Source organism: Meleagris gallopavo, chromosome 13, assembly GCF_000146605.3.
Source record: "Meleagris gallopavo isolate NT-WF06-2002-E0010 breed Aviagen turkey brand Nicholas breeding stock chromosome 13, Turkey_5.1, whole genome shotgun sequence".
In the NCBI taxonomy this organism is placed as follows: Eukaryota; Metazoa; Chordata; class Aves; order Galliformes; family Phasianidae; genus Meleagris; species Meleagris gallopavo.
In genome coordinates, this window is record NC_015023.2 from 11,791,311 (window position 1) to 11,813,514 (window position 22,204).

At 46.9% G+C, this 22,204-nt stretch overlaps 1 protein-coding gene across 1 annotated transcript; it reads right to left on the minus strand.

The window, feature by feature from the left end:
• Positions 1-3,274: 3,274 nt before the first annotated feature.
• AMFR (autocrine motility factor receptor) lies at positions 3,275-22,107 on the minus strand. Its single transcript, XM_010717928.3, has 13 exons — positions 21,985-22,107; positions 20,656-20,820; positions 18,909-19,061; positions 15,792-15,832; positions 14,931-15,063; positions 14,279-14,412; positions 12,506-12,616; positions 10,448-10,638; positions 9,865-9,968; positions 8,058-8,192; positions 6,930-7,010; positions 4,800-4,984; positions 3,275-3,489 (listed from the first exon to the last, which is right to left on the minus strand). The coding sequence occupies exons 1-13, from the start codon at positions 22,045-22,047 to the stop codon at positions 3,342-3,344; spliced, it is 1,644 nt and encodes a 547-aa protein (XP_010716230.1). The 5' UTR covers positions 22,048-22,107; the 3' UTR covers positions 3,275-3,341.
• Positions 22,108-22,204: the final 97 nt, after the last annotated feature.

The following is a 22,204-nucleotide window of genomic DNA, read 5'->3' on the forward strand; positions in this document are numbered from 1 at the left end:
TGGACCCTCTCCAACAGCTCTCTGTCTCTTTTGTACTGGGGGCTCCAGACCTGGACACAGTGCTGCAGATGGAGCCTCACAAGAGTAGAGGGGGACAATCACCTCCCTGTCCCTGCTGGCCACCCCTCTTCTGATGGAGCCCAGGATACCATTTGCCTTCTGAGCTGCAGGAGCACACTGCTGCCTCATGTTAAGCATTTCATCTATCAAGACTCCCAGGTCCTTCTCTGCAGGGCTGCTCTCAAGGACCACTCCTTCCAGTCCATATGGATACCTGGGATCCCTCTGGCCCAAGTGCAAAACCTTGCACTTTGCCACGTTGAACCTCATCAGGTTCACCCGGGCCCACCTTTCTAGCCTGTCGAGGTCCCAACATTCACTTTTATTTTCACTTCATTTCCATGGGCTGCTCCAAGGTGCAGGTCCTCCCCATCATGAAAACCCACCTCTGGCAGCCATCATCCCACTCTGTCAATCTGCTCCATAGATACCACCAAGGAGCAGCTCCAACCATGGGCTCAGGTCCCACAATAGCACAGCAGTACCCAAAACAATCCAATTTTTCATGCGTCCCCACTTGCAGAAACCCAATCTCTGCTCCCTCTCAACCCTGCATTGTGCACATTTGGGGTGCTAACACACACCATTTCCCCCCAGTGCTGGGGCTGCTAGCCTTTCTGGGTGACTGCTGGACCCCATTTATTGGTGGGGCTGAGGGAGTGTGGCCACAAAATCCCCAGGGCTCATCAGACCTTGGGAACATCCCCAGGACCTTCAACCCTGCCAGATGCCAGTGGCCCCTTCACCTCCACTGCAGTGGGGCCAGGAGCTGTTCCAGGATATCCTGCAGCCAGGATCCAGGAATCATGAGCAGTGCTGGGACCTGACCTTGGATCTGGGCTTCCTCCCCAGGCCCCAGCCTTCTCCAACCACTGGCCCATCCCATCCCATCCCATCCCATCCCATCCCATCCCATCCCATCCCATCCCTTCCACACCCCATTTCCATCCCATCCCCCTTTCCATCCCATCCCATCTCAATTTCATCCCCATTCCAGGAGGGAGGCTAACTTTTTACACCATCTAGTAGTGATTGAATAAGGGAGAATGGCTTTAAACAAATAGAGAAGAGATGTAGGTGAGATGTGAGGAGGAAATCCTTCCCTCAGAGGGTGGTGAGGCTCCGGTGCTGCTGCCCACAGAGCAGTGGGTGCCCCATCCCTGGAGGTGCTCAGAGCCAGGCTGGATGTGGAGCTGGAGGGGCACCCAGCCCATGGCAGGGTGGGCTTTAAGGTCTAACCCAAACCTTTCTATGATTACGATTCCGTAATTTCCATCTCATTCCCATCCCTATCCCGTTAGAGGACCTCACTGGCTCAGCTGTATCTCCTTTACCTCCAGGTCACTCGCTCCTGCTGGGATTCAGCTCCTGCTCGCTCTCGGGCCGGGCAATGCGGGAGCGCCCAGCCGCGGGCACGGCCGCCCCCCAGCGGCTGCTCAGGGCCCTGCAGGGTCTGTTGTGACAGGACGGGGAACGGCTGAAACGGAGAGGGGAGATGCAGGTCGGAGCTGAGGAAGAAGTTCGTCGCACTCAGGCGGTGAGGCGGTGGCACAGGCTGCACACAGAGCTGGTGCTGCCCCATCCCTGCAGACAGCCAAGGTCAGGGAACGGGGCTGTGAGCACTGCTGGAGCTGTGGGTGTCCCTGCTCAGTGCAGGGAGTGTGAGCAGATGGCCTTTAGGGTCTCTTCCAACTCAAACCATTCTATGATTCTGATTCTGCACTCTCACAGCCAAACTCTGCATTGTCCACACACCCAACAGCTCTTATTCCTACCCACCAGGCTCTTAGACAGCCCCAAACCCACTTTATTTTCAGTCCCCCCCAGGCATTATTTCTCTTCCATCTCCACGTCCACACTGCACTTGGATTCACACAGGAACACACAGGAACTTGCAAACAATTTCCAACACTGATCAAGATTTTATTTCATTTTTTTTAAACAATAAAACCAAACAGCTGTGCTCTGAGCAAAACCAATCATCTAAAAAAAAAATAAAATCCTGGCAGTTTACTAACAGCATTGCAAGGTAAGGCTTCCCAGAAAGTTTCACGGCAATAAATTACTTTCACCTAAACATCAACACAACGCCTTTCGTTAAATTCACCTTTAAACGTCCCTAAAAACCAACAGTAAAAAAAGATACCAACGATTCTAGATAATACTGGGCTCCTTCTAAAGGGCAGTGGTACAAGAACTCATCAGGAATTTGACAGTTAAGTCGCAGCTGTGTAAAATCCCACTATGCAAGCTAGCATTGCTGGTTCTGGGTGTATGCGGGCCAGAAATTCTCTAGAAAAATCCCAGGTGAGCAGATGGGGCTGCAAGGTGCCTAAGGGCCATCTGCCCCGGTGCTTGTGTCTCATGGTGGAGTTGTGGGGTTAACAACGAAATTAAAAGCGCGATATCAGAGCTACCTCCAGCCTCTGCCTTGAAGTCCGTGTTGCTCTGCAGTCCAAAACAGGTGGGCTCCTCAACGGGATTCCATCAGCTTTTGTTAACACTGAATTCTGGGGGCTGCAGTCTCCCCTGTGCCCCCTCTTCCCCACTCCATTCCTCCCCGCTTCTCACTTCTTTCTGGCTCTAACAAGAAAATAGCACAGCCCTGGGGAGTGAGCAGAACTACAGGCCTGCCAGTGCCAAGAGCCCAGCAATGGTGAACAAAGTGCTGTATGCTGGAATCACTGTGAATTAGAGCATCGCTGCACAATTAACAATTCCATTTTTTCCTATGTTATGTTGCCTGACAGCTTCCACCTGCCTACGAACGGACTTTCCAGCAGTACACAGCAGCACTGCAGCCAGCTGACACAGCTCCTGCCTTTGCTCTGGAGGTGAGCTGAGAGCAGCTACTTACCTAACAGGGTTTGCTGCCAATCCCTGTGCTTCCTTCCCCTCTTGCAGCCACTCTCCCTGGCCTCAGGATGACCATTCCAGTGCCCTCTGACCTGCACCCACAGCTTCTCAATTCAAACTCATCTCCCTCAGTTTCTGCTGTGCAGTCAGGTGAATCACATCAGTGGTTTACAGATTGCCTTTGTCTGTGGAGGGGATCAACGTCACATAGAAAATATTACAAAAAAGGTTAATTTGTCAGCTGTCCAAACATGATTAGACCACATGCTTTATACAGCAGAGCGGCAGCCAGCTCACTCGGCAGCACACCTAGCTGAACTCTGAAGTGACACTTTCCTGCTGGTATAGAAAGCGCAGGGGTTTTTGTATTTCATTTCTTTTATTCAACATTGCTCACGAGGAGGAGGAAGGAGAAGCAGTGAGTGCTATGAGTTCTGCTGCATCTGCAGTCTCCGCTCGGCGGCGGCTGCCAGCGTCCTGCGGCGCAGTGTGACCGGGTCAGCAGAGGCTCCCTCAGACACTGAGGGCTTCTCCGTGCTCAGCTCTTCATCTGAGGTTTTGTTCAAGTACCGCCTGCAGGAGGAGAAAGGGAGATGAGTGACAGCAGCCCAACCTCAGCTGGGCTCCAGAAAATGGTCTGTGCGTTCAGGAAACAAGGCGGGAGCTGGAGCACGCCGAAAGGTGGAAAATACTTTGCATGGGCACACTGATGACTGAGTGTGACACTGAGACCTGTGCTGAGTTACTGACTGGGTCCCACCGCTGCACCACGGGTAAGTGCAGGCAGCACCTGCAGCTCCCTCACTGAGGACAAGGAAGGCACTGGCAGGTGGGCACTGGGGCTGCAAAGTGCCACATCATGCAACAATGCAAGGAAGCAGCTCCCGGAGATAACAGCCTGGTACATGTCTGTGCTTAGAGACAAAACACAGCGGTTGGCAATTCCACAGCTCTTCAACGCAGGAAAGGAATGAGAAAACTAGAAAGTCAAAAATGCTTCTGTCTCACTACACGTCATTTTTCAAAGAAAGAAAATGGTTCCAGGAGCCTATTTACAATCACTCAGAAGGCACCATATCTCCCAGTTATACGTATGAAGGCATTTCAGTGTGTTTTTGTTGGCCCTTTCAGCAGTCTCTCTAACATAAAAACGGATAACGCTGGTTACAAATGCTAATTGGACTTGATGATCTTTAAGGTCTTTTCCAACCTGAGCAATTCTAGAATTCTATCTAAAGCTCCAAAATGCTTTTCCTTTCTTTTTTTTTTAAACCATCAACTAGATTCTAGTAAAGTTATCTAGTGTGACTATAACTCATGTAAAATAAGATTCTACGTGCAATTCTAGTTGAGTTGGAAGAAACAGCTGGCCACGCTCACTTTGGCAGTGCTGACTTGTTAATCAGAAGCTCTTCTGGTCTGTCAGCCCTACACAGCTCAGTACTTGCTCTTGCTCGGTATTTGGAAAGCAGTGCCTGACAGTGAACTCAGCTGCAACAGCGCACAGCACAGGCTGACGCTTAGGCAGGGAGATTAGCTAGAAGTGTACTAGGAAACTCAGCACAACCAGTGTTTCCTCACTTACTAGAAGCTCAAACTAAAGCTCGGTGAAGCTGGAGAAATCACCCTATGATTGGAAGAGCTTTGGATCATCTAATCATCTTGGGAAGCCACATGCATGCTGCAACGCAAGATGCTGTTTCAGAACTGGGTTTATCAGAGGCACTGGTCTTAAGGAGCACCTGAGCGTGCTGCAGCAATGTATTCATCCTTCTTAATACTCTTTACACCACTCCAGACTTTAAGTGGTCATAATCCATGTGACAGCCATTCTGGGAGATTAAAACCGAGTGGCCAGGCTGAAGCTTTAGGAAGGAACATACTTTCGAGCTTGCTGCAACAAGTCCTCCTTCCGCTGAACCAACATGCGCTGCCTCTCATCAGCTGACTTTGAAAAGCGACTTCCCCTGGCTTCAAAATCTTCTTCTTCACTGGGTTCTGCCTCCACTTCGCTCAGTTCTCCCATTTCTTCCAGTCTTGAGTTGAGTTCAAGTGGCACTCTTTTGGTCTAAGAGAAAAAGAGGGGGGGAATTAGGAAAAGAGGATTTTATTTCAACTAAAATAAAAGTCTCAAGTCTGTGCAAAACTTGCCAACAGGGCTTCTTTGCATCAAACTAACAAGCTGCAAAGAGCTGCCACTTTCTGAGGCACTGAAAAAAGCTAGGCTTTTACCTGCTGCACCCCATCCCCTGGCCTGCTTTGAAAACCGCAGCTGAAATACAGAACAAAGCTCATCCAAACCACGTTCAAAGAGCTGTATTCTCATAACTGCGCCTCGCACACCGTGCGTGGAAGGGATCTCAGAGACATAAAGATTAATTACTCGTAATTAATGCTCTCTGAAAACAGGGCTCTTGATGTAGTTAGATTCTGGAGAGCTGACTAGATCAGCAGTGCAAAAGTAAAGAAGGAATGGCAAATGTATTCACAAAGAGGATGTGCAGCACACCAAGCACCGTGCACTGGCACTGCCAACAGCACATCCCCAAACTGCCCTCACTTTGTATCAGCACAGAATCCCCAAAGCCACCAGCAGAATTTGGGGGAAAGGTATCCCTATCTCCATCTTAAGTTCTCTGAATTCTAGATGGAATTAAGGCATAACATGACACAGAGGAAAGCCCAGCTCAGTCATGACAAAAGGTGTTTCTCTTTGTGCATGCGAGCTCCCCTAACAACTGCCAACAAGGAGAACTCCCATGCATTTGCCACGATGTTGGACATCTACCAAAGATCCTAAGTGGACATAAAAGATTGAGTGCTTGTAAAACCTACTCTAAATCTGAAGCACAAAGCAACAAGAACCACCTCACTCCCTCTCAGTGGCTGACATAAGGTGTGAAGTTGCATCTATCCATTATTTGGAAACGCAAGTCTCACCCACAGGCAATGACGAGGGCTTCTGATATCCCTTCCCTTTTGCATTTAGAAAGCTTCTTACTAAATTATGTGCAATTTGCTGCAGTAGCTTGTTTGCTGCTAGATCTTTCCAAACAGACAAGAGTTTGACTGACCACAGCAATATGTTCTCCTGGCAAGAAGAAAGAGAACATCTACAATACACCACGTGCTTGGTTAAACACTGAGAGCAAAACTGAAGAGACAGAAAATAGACAGGAGTCTCCTAGAAAATGCCCCTATGCTCCCAAGTCTCTCAGCAACAGAAGCACCAACAGAAGGGAGCTAAGCAGGTTTCTCTCCCAGGTTTGTCTCTGTGGCTGTGTAACAGGGATGTTCAGCTTGTCCTACACCAGCTGAACAGAACACTGAATGCACAGAGCTGCTGGTTTGGCCTGGCATCCCTGGAAAACCACTCATCTGCTGCCCTGCCAGAGTTCAAACGCAAAGACCTCCCAACACAGCTCCTCTGTAGCAGGGTCATCAGCAGCAGAGCAGTATTTCTGTGCCAAGAACATCTGCACTATGTTTGGACTGTGGTGTATGTAAAATTCCTGCAGGAGCAAAACTGCTGCAGGACAGCAGCAACAGGAGTCCCCACACCACCGCAGAACTGCGGGGGCTGGAAGGCACCTCCAGAGCTCACTGAGTCCAATCCCCTGCTGAAGCAGCTCGTACAGCAGGCTACACAGATGGGCATACAGCTGCGTCCTGAGTATTTCCAAAGTATCTCTACCACGTCCCTGAGCAGGCTGTTCCAGGGCTCTGTCACCCCACGGTGAAGAAGTTCTTCCACATATTTGTGAGGAACTTCCTCTGCTCCAGTTTTTGGTCGCTGCCCCTTGGCCTATCACTACACACCACTGAAAAGAGTCTGACCTCATCCACTTGCCCCCTTGCTTTACACATTTATAAGCATTGATAAGCTCCTCTCTCAGCCTCCTCTAGGCTAAACCAACCCAGGTGTGTCAGCCTTTCCTCACACAGGAGATGCTCCAGGCCTTCATCATCTTTGTGGCCCCCTGCTGGACTCCATCTAGGATTTACCACATTACCTGGGTGACTGTCCCAGTGTCCTGGTCAGTGCTGTGCCGTTCCACAGAACTGCTAGCAGCAGGTCTAACAGCCTCTGCACGCTGAAACACAAACATCACAGGTTTAATGCAGCCTGTGCAATAACAAAACCAAAACAAGCCCTGTAAACACATTCAAACTCTGCCTTCTGCAGCATCATGTGTTGTGCTCCATTTAGAAACAGATCCGTTAGCAATGCACAGAAAGCACTGTGCTGAAAGAGAATTCTCTCTGCTTCCTCGCACGCAGGCTGAAACTGCACTCCAAATAACAGCACGATCTGGTGTGCACACAGCAGAATTCAATATCCTCATTAGCAGAACCGTTGTCCCCAGACTGCTTTACTGAGATGTGCTATCACTAATTAAGAACAAGGCATGCTTCTGCCATCTACTTTCTTTGTGGAAAATTTTCCTAAGTGGTACGATTCAATCATCTGTCAGCAGAGAAATCACCTGGAAATGTTCTAAAGCTTCTGCACACAAGCAACAGAGAACTGCTGCTTTCACTGAACAAATATTTGTCTCCAGCTAGGACATTTTTAATACACATGTTTGATATGTGACTGAATATACTGCATTTATGGAGCTCCAGACAAAGGAAAAACTAACCCCAAAGTATTTTTTCACAAGCATTTGGCACTCCATCATGCATTTGAGATTGCATAGGAAAGCACTCGATGCATCCTGCAGCCCAATGACACCACCAGGGACAGCCTACAGCCCACTGGTGACTGTCTTCAGCTTTCCCACATAAAGAAAGTGTCCTGCATTAAACATGGACAACGCTAAAGCACAGCTGAGAGCCATCCTAGCACATCAAAAGGCCCTTTCAAGAGCTATGGCAAGGAACAGATGCCTACACCTCAACCATACACAACAGTGAGATGTTCAGATTAAGTCAGACACTGCAACATGAAGGTACAACACATGCCAGACAGCCAAAACTGGTCTGCATCTTCCAACTGCAACATCTTCAGGTAAAATCTGAAGAGTAACACTGCACTGAGCTAAACTGGGTTCACTGTGCCTATACCTGATGCCACTCACCCCTACAAGCTCAGTCCATATGTAAGACAGACATGTTAGGTGCACAGTCTCCTGACTTACCTGTGTGGGGAAAGGCACCTGGATGCGCCCTTCCAAGATGTTGTCGGTGGTTATCTCTACAGAACGGGTCAGCTGCAGATCCTGCAGGACTACGTGGTAAGGAACCTGAGGGAACATCTCCTGAATCTGGTGAGCCTGGAGAAAGCAAGGTTTGTACAGGCAGTATTAGGGATATAGAAAATTAGCTGGTAAGTGTCTTACTGCAAACAGGAAAAAAAAGGAACAGCTCAAAGTTTAGGTTATAATAACTCATGTGCAGGAAGAAAAAAAATGAAGGGAACAAAAACCCATTCTGGCAGTGATTTACTGACAGGGCAATACTTTGACTCCGCTGAAGCCAACAGCAAAACTACAACTCCTATGGAGGCACCACATGGTCCTGAAAATGTACATTCCTACTCCAAGAGGCATGTAGATAAAGGCTTCAAAAGATTCCCAACCCTTATTTTGTGACAGCACCGTTAATAAAAATGTATACAAAATTCAGGCATGACTGAAAGTTAGCTAACATTAAAAAAGCCACCTAAATAAAATCATTTTTCTCTGTCCCAGATGCATCCCAAGATGGTAAGGACACGTGCAAGAGGTTTTAATCACATACTCTCTCCTGCCACTCTGCTTACAGACCAGCTTTCACACAGTTTCAGAAAGCTCTGAAAGTTACAGGGGAAAAAACTGAGCACAACAAATAAAACTGAGTACAAGGAGTTTGAAAAGCAAAGCAAAAAACTGCACCAGCTGACAGAGTGTTGAAACACAACCAACTGCAGCAAACTTCACTCTCTGTTGTACCTATGTGTGACCAAAACAACTGACATAGCATTTCAGCCTCTGGTCTTTCTTGTGAAATACTTCCCTAGGGTTTTATTCATTAACACAAAGAACTTTGCTTCATTTCTACTAAAAATGTGTAACACCTCAGTGGTTTGCTAACTTTGCCTTTCCATTAAAGCAGACATTTCAATATGTTGATACTTTGAATAATGCAGCATTAAATCATTACTCATCCTTAATAAAAGCCCATTTGTGTCATTCTGTCCATTAAAAAAACCTAAGCTGACTTTAGAGTCCCTGCGTATTCCACTTAAGATCTGCCAACACCTTCCCAACCCCTGACTCCAAGCCTCCAAACAATTGTGTCCTTATCCTATCGAGGCTTAAACAATCGTGAAGGCTTGGAGAGGTCTCGCACTGGGAAAGCTCTGTCACCTCCCCATGATACCTCACTGAGCACTCACTGACATACAGCACACAACAGCCCGAAGAACTCAAAGGAAATGCCACTTCTCAAACTAAAGAAATTCCACCACCTCCTTCTCTTCTTGTACTACAGTAGAGAGCTTACTCATGGTCAAACCTGGGACTTCATCCTCAGCACTCCTTCCATCGTCAGGAATCAGTAAGTCAGTTGTGAGTGAGTCAGTGAGCCACTTAACCAACTAACAACTGAATTTTCTGATTACTCTGACCCTAAGCTACTACAAGCTGTGAGTGAAGCCGAGTACTAAAGGAAAGCTAAAGTCACATCAAGCAAGCTAAGAAAAGGTCTACCCATCTACACCTACATCCCACAGAAAGTACATGCAATTTTTCTCCATCACTTATTTATCCTTTGTGTTCACACATCCAGAACACCCCACAGCCCTACCTTCATTGAAATGAAGCTTCTCACTCAGAAGATAACTTCCATGTAGCACCCAAGCACTGCTCTGACTTCCTTCCCCTTCTGTTCTCTATCCACATGCACCCCTTTCCCCCCACAGCACAAACAGGAAGGCTGAGGTCCAAATCAGCCAAGCAGCCTTACCATAGCATTGAGCTGGGAGTTGCTGGCTTGTGTGATACCAAGGATATTGGTAGTATGCATCACTTCTACTGAAAAACTGGGCAGCCAGCTGGCAATTCGAGAGCCTAAGGATAAGAAATCACAAGGGAAGTCAGGCATGCGTGCAAGAGATTCTCAACAGGCAAAGTACTTCTACGTGTATTTAATGCATGTAACCGTGTTTCCACAGGGTACAAACAGGGAGTTCTCACTGCAGTCTTCCCTATGGATGGAGATGGCTGCAGCAGATCAGTGACTGCTCCTAACAGATGCTGTCACAGAGGCTTAACAAGCTGAGGGCTAGAGGACGATCATGAAAACAAGACTCTCTTTTCCCATTAGATGGAAAATTAAAATAATCCAGAACCAGATTCAGTTCTGGAATACAGATAACTCCAGCAATTTTACTAAAAACAGGGCTGTTTCTAACCAAGCTGAAACTGGTCCCAGAGTGGGTCAGGTCCAACTGGCCTGCACCACAGAAACAAAGAATGCTCTCCTATAGAAGGCTGTTCCCTCTGTTTTTTTGGTCAGCAGCATCAGATGTCAGATCTGCTCAACTCACCATCAAAGTGGAAGAAGTGATTGTGCTGGTTCAAGCGTGGTCTGCCTTCTGCTACTGCCACAGGGACCAGGTTCTCATCTAGATTCTCCCTCTGGTGATCCTCTCTCACGTGATGGCTGTCAGTGATATTAAGAGACATTCTGCACGTCGGGCAAGATGTGTCTTGTTCCAGCCAGGATCGCAGACAGGAGCTAACAGGAACACAGCAACATTATGGTGAGTTTGCAGCAATTTTCCAAGGCATCATTATCACAAGTACCCCCAGTAGCTGCAGCATATTCTGTTCAGAGCATTAACAAGTGCACACAGACTGCTCAGAGATCATTTGCAAGGTATGTCTGATGATCTCCCAATGACTGGCTGTGTTCCTTTTCCTTCCAGCTGAAAATACTCAAGTGCTGCAGGTTTTATAAACAAGCTTGCAGATTTAGCTCAAACTCAACCAGTGCAAGCACGATGCCTGTCTAGCTCAAAACAAGCAAGTTCAGCCTGGAAAGAGGGAACAAAGTGCCTTTTCTCTCACCATCTCAAGCTGAAAAAGGGCAAATGGCAACTGGGCAAATATTTAAAAGACATGGATAAATGTTCATAGCAGTTCTGCCAGAGTGATGTGGATAGGAACCTTCATAGTTCTGAAGTATTTCTGAAAAAAGTCATGAGCCAAACCATCACATTGAGTACAACTGTGGAACTTTATAAATACATGAATACAAACCAGCATCTGCCACTGCAACGATCTCCTAATTCTGAACATTTGCTGTCTTGCAGAAAGAGAGAGGTGTTTGAAATGCAGGTTTGAGCACTCAGAGCTGAGCTGTGGGTTAACCTATTTTTGACATACAAGCTAAAGTCATCCAGTGTGATACGTTCCCTCCCTAGGAGCACCAGTGAGGTAAAGGTAATCGAGCTTCCGAGAAAAAAAATACAAAAGGGTCATTTCAGATACAGAAAAGATAAATTTCTGATGAGGAGACCCTGTGCTTCTCAAGTACTCAGGAGGCGATTAAATATTCATTGATTCAGCAGCACTGGAAGAGGAGTTTTTGCTACTGTGGCAAATTATCTCATTAGAGACTTCTTGGAACACAGATAAATATTTATGGCAAGGCTGTCACAAATGACAACAAATTAGCACACGGATTCTAACCTCTGCTCTGACAGTTACCAGAAAAATAAAAGCTGTTTGCAGAAAAGAACCTGCTCAGATGACAGCACAGGGAGAATTTAAGTGACCATGCACTTAACCAAACGACACTTCAGAAACTCCCACCTTCAGCCCCATACCTCCTTTTATCTTAAAGAAAAATGTAAAGATGCATGTACTGCTACAGAAGATCTAAGGAAAGGTGCATCTAAGGAGCACTCTACCTCCACTAGCACTTACTGTCACTCACTACCAAGTGCAAGAAACAGTGCAGAGAATGATCCTCTGGTGAAGAGCTTCCCAGCCCAACTAGCAGTGCCAGTGACCTCCCCAGCTGGTTGTTTAACCTCTTTCATTCACACCCCTGAGGGACTCAGACCCCAACAAAACCATCTAATTAGACGAGACCTCCACAAACTGTCCTGGAACATTCATCACCACGTAAAGATGTGCTGTACAAAGAGTATGTGCTATTTTTCTCCTTGAAGTTGGTATCTGAAGAGAACGCAAGAATCTAACTCCAATTTTTCTTCATTGCCTGAAAACCAACATGTGCTCATGGAAGAAGCAAAGACTGAGATGGAGGGGAAAAAAAGAAAGCCTATTTTACCAAGTATTTCCACAGCAAGGCAGGGTACAGACTTGCAGCTGAGATACCATAACTCAGTACTACTTGCACAGCAGCTGACAACACATATACTCTTAGTTCAGAGGAAAGAAGGCAGCAAATGAAACAACTCCAACATGGAAGCAACGGAAGCGAACGCCACTTTTGCTCTGTAATTAGAAGCAGACCAAGAGGGCCCAGGCAGTAAGCAATCACAACTCAGCTGATCGCTGGTTACTTGTTGCCCTAAGCGTCACACTTGCCCACATAACCCCTCTCCCCAGGCCCTGCAGCCCCAACAACCTACTTGTGGAAGAGGTGGCCGCAGGGGAGCTTCCTCGCGGACTGCATGGAGTCCCAGCAGATGGCACAGTCATCATTATTGACTGCTAGCTCCTCAGGTGTTGCAACTGCAAACCTATGAAAGGAAGAGACAGAAGTAATGATTATCCCAACCCAGCACAGCCTTCTGCCTTGAGAATTCTGTGCTGAGGAAACCTTACCTTCCACGTTCATTTTTCCTTGGGGGAGGCGTGCCAGGATGTTTGTTATCTTTTCCATAACTAGAACTCATACTGTAAAGAAAACTCATACACGTCCCTCCCATGCTTTCTTACAGAGTTTGTTTTGGCACATCTTGCATACACCCTAAGCTCAAATAGCTCTGACTTATTGCTCCGAGGAGTATGATCATTAGGTTGAGAACCTCAAGTTATAACCTGTATAGATCTGGCTTATGTCATTTTTCTAAATGAGCTTTAATAGCTGTACCCATTAAAATGTCTTCCTGGGATCCGAAGTACTTATGGCTTGACAAATTTTGCCCTCAGATTTCACCAACCTCTACTTGTCTTTGAATTATTATATATTTAAACTACAGTGCCATGCAAGTATCTATTGCACAGTACCCAAAGACAAACAGACAGTACAGAGATGAGGGGCACAACAATAGTTTGCAGCACTGCTACTGTGAAACACACCTGAAAACCAACTACACAAACACACAAAGCCAGCTTGCATGCTGGCAGATTCATTAAGAAGCCAGAACACAGTTTTTCCAAAACAATCAAGATGATGACAAAACATTAAGTCACTCAGACAAGATGCCCAAAATATTTGCAACTCAAAACGGCTTTGAGAGCAATGTAAAGGGTTCAGCAGCTGCATTACCGAAAAGAAATATCGCACTGTGGATAAACTTGGCTATGCAGCTCTAAACCTGGTATAACAACACTTTTTATAACAACCTTTTGCAAAGAAAACACTGGGAAGCTCCAGGGAAGACTGTTCTCTCTACCTAGAGCACAGCAGCAGGCATCAGAGCTGGTCAAATCCACCGGAGTCTAAAATGAAAATGGTACAGCAACGTACAGAAAAACTCCCCGCTGCTCTTCATTTTACTGAGGACACAGCTGAGCTATGACAACATTGGATCAGAGATGGAGCAGCACCTGGCACACTCTTAGTTCTTAGCAGGCCTCTCCACTTCTCTACGTTGTCTTGGTACAGGGGGATGGCCTAAAGTAATCCTGAACGGCTTTCAGCTCTGCTCCAGGTATACAGCTGGCTTGAAGTTGGCCTCACGTTTCATGAACAGATTTTTTTTTAATTAATATTTTGATTAAATTTCAGGCAGTACCTGAACGACACGGCCTGAGGAAATTAGAAGCATAAATTTCCATCAGAACCAAAGCCAATACACGAAGCAGGCTGAGCTGTGCAGACCTTACATCATCCCTATCACCTAGGGCAGTACATTGAGGGCAAACAGAAGAAATTCTGGACTGGAGAGTTCACTTGTAACCAGCATTACTTGTACAAAAGCAGGATGTCTGGTAAAAGCCAGCCCTATGTATCTGTTAAACTGAGACAGAGTCCCTCGTCACAAGTACAATGGAAGCAAAGACCTTATACAAACACACCCTCTAGAGCAGGAAGATTTCAGAGCAGGATTTGGAATACAGTATCTCTCCAGCTCACAACAGGCCATCGTGTATCAAAGGAACGTAAGAGAACCCCCATTTCTTGTCTGGGCTCCTCTCCCCACGGCACAATGTGCACCCCAGAGCAGGCAGCTCACCGGGCCTCCATGTTTCCAACCACACGCAGGTAGTTCTTGTGCCGCCGAATCCTTCGCTGCACCTCATGGAACAGGTAGCGCAGCTGCATGAAGATCACCAGGCTTGCCATCGACAGCCAGATATTGCCAAACAGCTTTGGGGAAAGAAAACAACAACGGCGATCAGAAGTGGGAACCAGAAGGCAGCCACAAGCAACTTCACCTGTTCTTAAAAGAACAAGAACCCAGGAAATCAGTTCTTCTGTTAAGAACATTCAAACTAACCATGCTTGTTCACAGGAACTGCTGCTCTTCACCCTCTCAAACACAACCTGAGCAGCACAGCATTCACAACCAGGAGAAATGGAGCCCTGTTTGTCTGAATGCCCTCTGCTGCCAGTAAAAATAATTCCGTCTGATTGCTCAATAATAAAGCCAATTAAACAGGTAATTACACAGTAGTTAATACTCCATAACGAAGTTATTTATGAAGATTGCAATTACACAGGAGGAAAGAATGCCAGAAGCCCTATGCTACACTTTCCTCTTCTTTTACTGAACTTCTCTACAACAGCTGGCTCACGAAATAAGCAAAACAAAAATACATATTTGAAATACCCAGCACCCACTGCTTTAAGGCAAGGTACTCAGCATTATCTGCAGCACTCCATACCAGCATATGGATATGATGCATCAAGTCCAGCGACAGCAAGGTCAGCTCCATGACGAAATCCGTGTAGTACACGTATGTGCCTTTACCTTCCCACGTTCCTTCATGGTTGAGATCCCAGAGATGAATTACGTATCTGCAAGAGCACAGACACTAACGTTACCTGCTGGTTTTCATTAGCTAAAATCTCTAAGCTATTTATCTTCTGGATTTGGATTCTTTGCCCTTTCTAGGCCCAACACTTTTTTGTTTTCTCTAATTTTACTGGTTTCAAACAGCAATATCTGACAAAGGCAAAAAGGAGTGTGGGCCAGTGCTCAGCCCACACTGGCACTACAGGCCCCAGCAGAAGGTACAACGGTGTTCACTAAACTCCTGCGTGCTCTTACAGCCACTTTTGACATAGTAGTACTGCATGCTGCAGACCCATGTTGCTCAGCCTCTGAGCTGTGTCTCAGGTGAGGCATTACAACTTAATGACAGACCCAGAATGCTGGCAGTGACGTGGACAAAGAGCCTTTGCTCTTTATGTCATACCCTATATACGCCCTGCAGATGCATGAGCATGCTACTTCTTTAGAGCAAAAGTTAGAGAGATTAGGATCTTAAAAGAAACACCATACGATGGTATCAAGGAGCATAAATCAATCTCCAAACAGCAGCTCCAATCCATTTTAATCCAGGTCTTAAGCACTGCTCTATTAGCAGCCTCTAAAGCGATCCACGTACTGTAGAACTTCTGTTTCCAAAGCAGGAGGGGCCCATCCCAATACACATTTGCAATGCAGCGAGGTGACTGCATACAGTTCTTACATCCATACCACATGCACAAACTTCTTGAGCAACCATCACAGGAGTACTCACCGCAAAATCACATGAGCAGTTCTGACTGTCACCAGCAGAGACTGCAAAAGAGGAAACAAGATGTTAGCAGGGCTCGGCCTGGTTAGCTGTGCCGAGTGCTGAAGCACACGGTGCGTTCAGAGCAGCCTGAAGTCCTGTGAAACAGCTGTGTGCACAATGTACCTGTGATAACCTCTCTAGGTTAAGAGCTCAGAACATAACTGGGTACAGAAAATGCAGGAAAACAGCAGTCTGAAGACAAACCACCAGAAAGGTGTGTTTCTGGATGACCTAAGCACTTTGCCACGGAGGAACCTCAGCCCCATCACCCCGCTCAGCTGTGTGGCCCTTTGTTGTGCCATATCATGGGAGCAGAGGGACAGGATGAACCCCCAGCCTGCCCACAGCTCCCCACAGCTAGCAGATGCCAGGAGATGCCACAGCACAGGGGATTTACAAGGGGTGACAGCACACCGTGCCTGCAGAGCTGCCTGCTGGGATGCCTTCAGCGCAGGCACTCAACACAGCAACGGAATAAAAACCTCACAAACACTAACATGCCATGTAGCAATGAAAGTGGTTTTGAATATTTTTCTGTTTATGAAAAGCATTCTGCCCGAAGAAGAGCTTCAGAATAAGACACACAAATCGAACAGCACAGAAACAGCTCCGAACGTAGCAGCAGCTGATCCTGCACTGTGCACTGTGCTCGGCACAGACACCTTCCTCCAAACAGAACTCAGCACTCAGGCTGCTCTACGGGGCTGTCAGACCCCCTTTTACCTCCCCCTATGCCAAATGTGGGTAGAGAAAGAGACTCCACTCTGTTCTCAGGGTTTTGGCTACAGAGGAGCCTTGAGCAGACCACAGAGGAAAAGTAAACACATCCCAATGCTCACCACACAGGCAGTGAAACGGAACGACCGCCCGAGCTGTGGGTGGATGCAGCACAGAGCGCAGAGTGATGTCAGAACTAGGACACGTGGCAGGAAGTCTCCAGCAAGGAAGACGTTTGTCAGCAGGAAATGTGAAGATTTTTACAGCTTTGAAGAGGTTAAAACCTAAGTCAGCATCTGGAATCTGGCATTCCAATACTTTCCTCCAATCCACCGTTCTGCTGCCAAGTCATCTTGGTGCTGGTTAGCAAGGCAACGGCACAGAAAGCTAGTGCTACACCAGCAGAGACCCAGCTTGGAGGCCTGAGGAGCTGCCAGTGATGGCACACAGAGGAAACTGCTCCACTCTGCACACTGCTCCCCAGAGGACGCAGCACAGGGAAGGCAGCCGCCTGTTCTGCTCCCACACACTGACACGCACTGCTGTGAGGCACCGCACAGTGGGCACTTGCAGTCAGGAGAAAGATGAATTGCTTAGTGCAGCTTAATGTCATTAGATACACTCAAACAGAATACATTGGCCCCTCTTGAAGCCAGAGAACACATTTCAGCCTTCGAGCTTTAATGCTCTTTTACTGAGAGCTTGAGGACCACGAGGTGTCACTACCAACACCTGGAAGAAACCTGAATGTTTTAATCCACTGCCACGAGTGTTGGCTATTGAAGTCAAAGGAACTCCTCAGTCATCCACACAGGGCATATTGAAAAGGTGCAGGAAGGGGCAGGGTTAGAAAGTTCCATGTGGAAAGATAAGAAAAGATAAGAATTCTTTTCCTTGGAAGGAGTAGGAGAAAGGTCCATAAAATAAGGGTGATGGGAAGAAGAGTAAACAGGGAACGGTTCTTTGCTATTTTTCATCACCAATGTATCAGGCAATAGCAGTAGGGAATAGGGATGGCAGCAGGCAGGTGAGTCCCAACAACTGGAAGAGCTCATCTGTGTACACAACACAGAGTGAAACATGGAATTCATTGCACTTGGATGCTGCACAGGCCAAAGTATAACTAAGGTCAATGAACAACCAAACAACCTCCCAGAGTCCACCCACAGCCACCAAACCCAGCCTCCAGCACAGCCCTCGGTGATCTGAGAAGCAGGAGAGGGCAGGAGACCCTTTCCTATACATCCTCCACAGCACAGAGGGCAGCATGGACCTGTGGCTCAGCTGAGGACCATGCACCTACACTTTCCTCTGTCAACAAGCAGAACAACAGCTGGAGTGAACACATCAGCACCAAGTGCCACGCAGGCAGCTCTTGGAAACAGAAATTCTCCCCGATAAACCTCCCCCATGCTGGGATGGGGCACATACACCATTTTGCTGAGCCAAGATAAGAGTTGCAGCATTAAAAGACCCTCTATTAGAGACAGCAGTAAATCTTCAAGAACTGCAAATCCAGCCCTGCAGCATGTTCTCCTACTCAAGAGAAAACACACGGATGTGTCCAGTAACTGAGCACCATATTATCCTCATAATACCTGATTATAATCAGCTATCAGCTGATTGTTTTTGCTAACTCCAAGTATGAATTCCACGCAGTGGAGAAGAAAAACAGATCTTAGGCAATATTTGTTATCTGAACTAAGGATGCACCAGCGTGACTTAGTTGCAGTGACACTGGTTACCACCCCTTCACTTGTCATTTCCTTAGGCAGAGTGCAACAACCATAACATCACAAGCACGTTGATTTCACCCCACAAACACATGTGGGGTGGCGTGTACTTCACAAACAGCCTGATGTTTACAGAGGTGCACACACAAAAATTGCTCATCTCATCTGAGATGCAACTGTTCAAACATAATGGGCATGCCTTAGGGAAACGATATTAGTTGTGATCCTTTTAGGGAGAAATGAAATAGAAAACAGCCTCAAGGGAACGGACTGCGTGCACACTGTGTGTACACTCTGTCCCTCTCCCTAACTGCCATTTCAACTAAGCCATCTTGCAATGCTCATGAAACACGACCATTATTTTTTCATGCACTGCCATCTCATTTCAGCGTCATCTCACAGATTAATCTTACTTCCTTCTTCAGACAAAGAGTATTTGTGGGCTTAAACTCTGAACAGAGAAAGAATGCACAACTGGCAACTATCCTAACACTGGAGAGAGGCTCGTATGGAGCTGCTTCTTTTGGGAAACAAAAGGAAAACCCACCACGAGCCAAGAAATGTCACACAGCCCCAGCTGAGGATTGAAAAGCAGAGCAGAAACAACACCACATGAAAGCAGTCTCACCTCTGCTGCCATGAAAGCCAAGGTGTGCATCCCATGGGTGTAGCCAATAACACCACAGACGACTGCCAGCCCGCAGCAGGACAGCAGCATGGCCACAAGCAGGGTCAGGACTCTGACGTGGCTGCTCATGGGTGTTGTCGGAGAGAAGGACAGCTGCAGCACAAACACATAAGTACATAACAGGTTTGAATTAGCACTTCATCCTCCCTGCCCTCCATGTTCACTTCCCCAGACAATTTTTCCTTGCATTTCCAGAAGAAAATCAGTTTCACGACCTCAACAATGTAGCATAGTAATAAGCACTGTGGAATAAAGCTAAAGGGGCACACCACCACAAGGCATCACTCATCTCCCTTTCATTTACATTCACAGGGCTTTTTAAAGTCAGAAGGGATCGTTTTGATTACTTGATCTAATGTTTAGGTCACTTGTGTGATAAAACCACCCAGAAGTCAGTATCAAATCCACAGCATCTGCTGAGGATGAACTCAACAATCCTGGAAAAATGAGACACCACCCTCCAAAAACTCACCTGCAGCTAGAGACTGCTGGACAGAGCCTACTGCAAATGGTCTCATTCAACAACATATATAATATATTCATCATCCTAGCTACCTTGACAGTAGGTTACATCTAGATCAAGTCAAAAGTTACTAAAGAGGGGTCCATGTCCTTATTTTCAGGGCAGGAAGAACAGGATAAGGAAAAGAGTTGCCCAGAACTTCACCCTACTCTGATTAAAGTCGACTGCCATGTTTTGTTCCAAAACCAATTCCTTCTTCCTTGTTTACGTTCAGTTTCTCATCCAGCTGAGTCTACAAGGCAGATCACACCAGTATCATTTGTCCAAACAAAGAACTACGATACATGCTTTGAAGGCAGAAGGGATATAATAAGGATTTCTCCCCCCATGAACTTTGTTCTCTTGCAGCCCTCTGAACAAGCCCAGACTACCCAATGTCTGCCTGGTTCACTGCTGTCTCAATTTCCCTAGCCCCAGTCCATCTCGTTTCAAATTTGGTGCTCGGCTCCTTGTGAATTAACAGGCCTTACAGGATATCAATAACAAAATAAAGACACTACAAAGCTACCAGGAGGAAATCCGTGGATTCAGTTTAGTTCAAACTTTTTTATTCCAGGACTGAGGAGCTGAGGAAAACACACCTGCATTATAGATGCTTGAAGAACAAGATTTACTGTTCAAATTCCTGTTCCATATTCCTTGCCTTGTTTTCAGTTTCTGGGTCTCCCAACCAAATTAATTGCTGGTATTAAAAGAAATTGCATACAGCTTATGAAGAAAGTTGTGTTACGTATCATAAAGGCTTTGGGACTCAGCACTGGGCAGATAGATGTAAGAGAGCTTGAAACATGAGCACAGAATTGACACAAAGAGGTTTTACAGATCAGTCCCAAAGGACATCTTTCTAAGGGAAGTTGTGCTCTCCAGATTTCTCCACTAAGAGCTATGAAGACAGGACACAGAGTTAAGCAACAGTAATTACAGGGCATATATAAGGAGCAATTCATTGAAGAAAATAAATATCTTCAGCTCTGTTTATCAGATGAGAAAACTGAAGGAGTAAGATCGACACAGCATTCCAAAGCAATCATTTGAAGCTAATGGAAGGTGCGTGCATTCGCATCTCAGGTGGGGAAAAGGCCTAAATGTTTTGCTTGCAAGCTATCCTAACTCAGTGTCTCTACATTTGTAATCCCCAAAAGAGAGCCCTTAATCAAAACTTACATATTCAAAGCGATCCTTGCAGAGCTGGACCATGAGATGAAGAAACACAAGCCCAGAGAACCAGAGGCACCACATGACCACTTCTTCCACTGTCTGAACATTGAGCACGCCAAAAATGAAGATGAACTTGTAGAAGATGAAATTCCAGAACTTATCCTTGAGATGCTGAAAAGAAAGACACTCGGTTACTTTGGAGAGAGCACTGACAATCCACACGTTTTGTTAAAGAACATAATGAAACCACCAGAAGGAGAGTTAAGACATGCCCAGAATTCCTTCCCGATGCTGACAGAGTTGGTTCACCAGTGACAGTAACCAGCCTTTCCCTGAGCATACTCCCCCTATCCAAAAACGAATGAATCCAGTCACTGCTTTTCACTTGTGTTTTTAAGAGAGGAGAGAACCTGGGAATTATCACTGGTTAAAATTCCATATCCTCACTGTCAACATGCATAACCAAAAAAAAGCCTGACCGAATGGCCTGTTTGTTATATACTTCCCTCAGAGGCTCTAAGGGAGTGAATCACAGATACAACAGGCTTTGAGGGACCCGTGGCCACTCACAAAGCCTCACGTGCCCCAGCTCTGCATGCCAGAAGTGATCACAGCCTGATTTTTCCTAGAGAACTACGCTTACATGCTTATTTTTAAAATATCTACTATTCCAACCATTGCTGCTGCTTTTATCTTTTGCAGGATCCCACTGTTAAAAAGCCTGGGCTGTAACGGTCCTCCAGCTGCATTCTGACAAAACTTCTCCCCCAGGATAAGTGCAGTAATGAGCAGTGTGAGCCTTCAGTCCTGGCCACATGCATGCCTGACCACTCTTAAACCATCCCCTCCATGTCAGAGGCTGGAGAGCACCCGTACTTGTGCAGCAGTCAGGGCACAGAGCAAGGCATGAGAGTCAGCAGCACTGGCACTTCCCTAACTGTGAAATGCAGTGCAGAAATGCTGCCACACACAAGCGGAACAGAGAGGAAACACAGATGTTATGAACGCCCTGAACTGAGGCAGGCTTGTAAGCAATCTGGCAGTGTGCACGAAGGGTTTTCAACTTTGACCACGGGCTCACAAAATACCATTAAACAATGAGAAGTTCTCTCCAGAAACAAACTGGAAACCCATAACTGCAGATACAGCGGCTAAAGGTGAAGGGGCACTTCCTGGGGGACTGTTTTCCACAGGGTGCTATCAGACAGCACGCTCAGCACACGGAACTCCAAGAAGCAGGGCTGACATCAGTTTTAAAGCTGATTTATGCTCGTGCTGGGCAGTCCCAGGCAGAAAACACAGCACGGCGAGCTGCAGCGTGCCCTGCCGCCTCACCTGCCTCTCGCTGACGCGCAGCGGGCCGAACACCACGCGCTGGATCAGCTTAGCGACCAGCATCAGGACACAGCAGGCCGTGTTCACCAGCACCTGCACGGAAACGAAGCGGTCAGCGACGGATCTCCCGCCCCGCTCCGGGAGGGAGGGAAGGCAGAGATCCGGGCAGCGATCCGGGCAGAGCCCGCCTTTGTGCGCCGCGCGGCTCCGCCGTAACGTA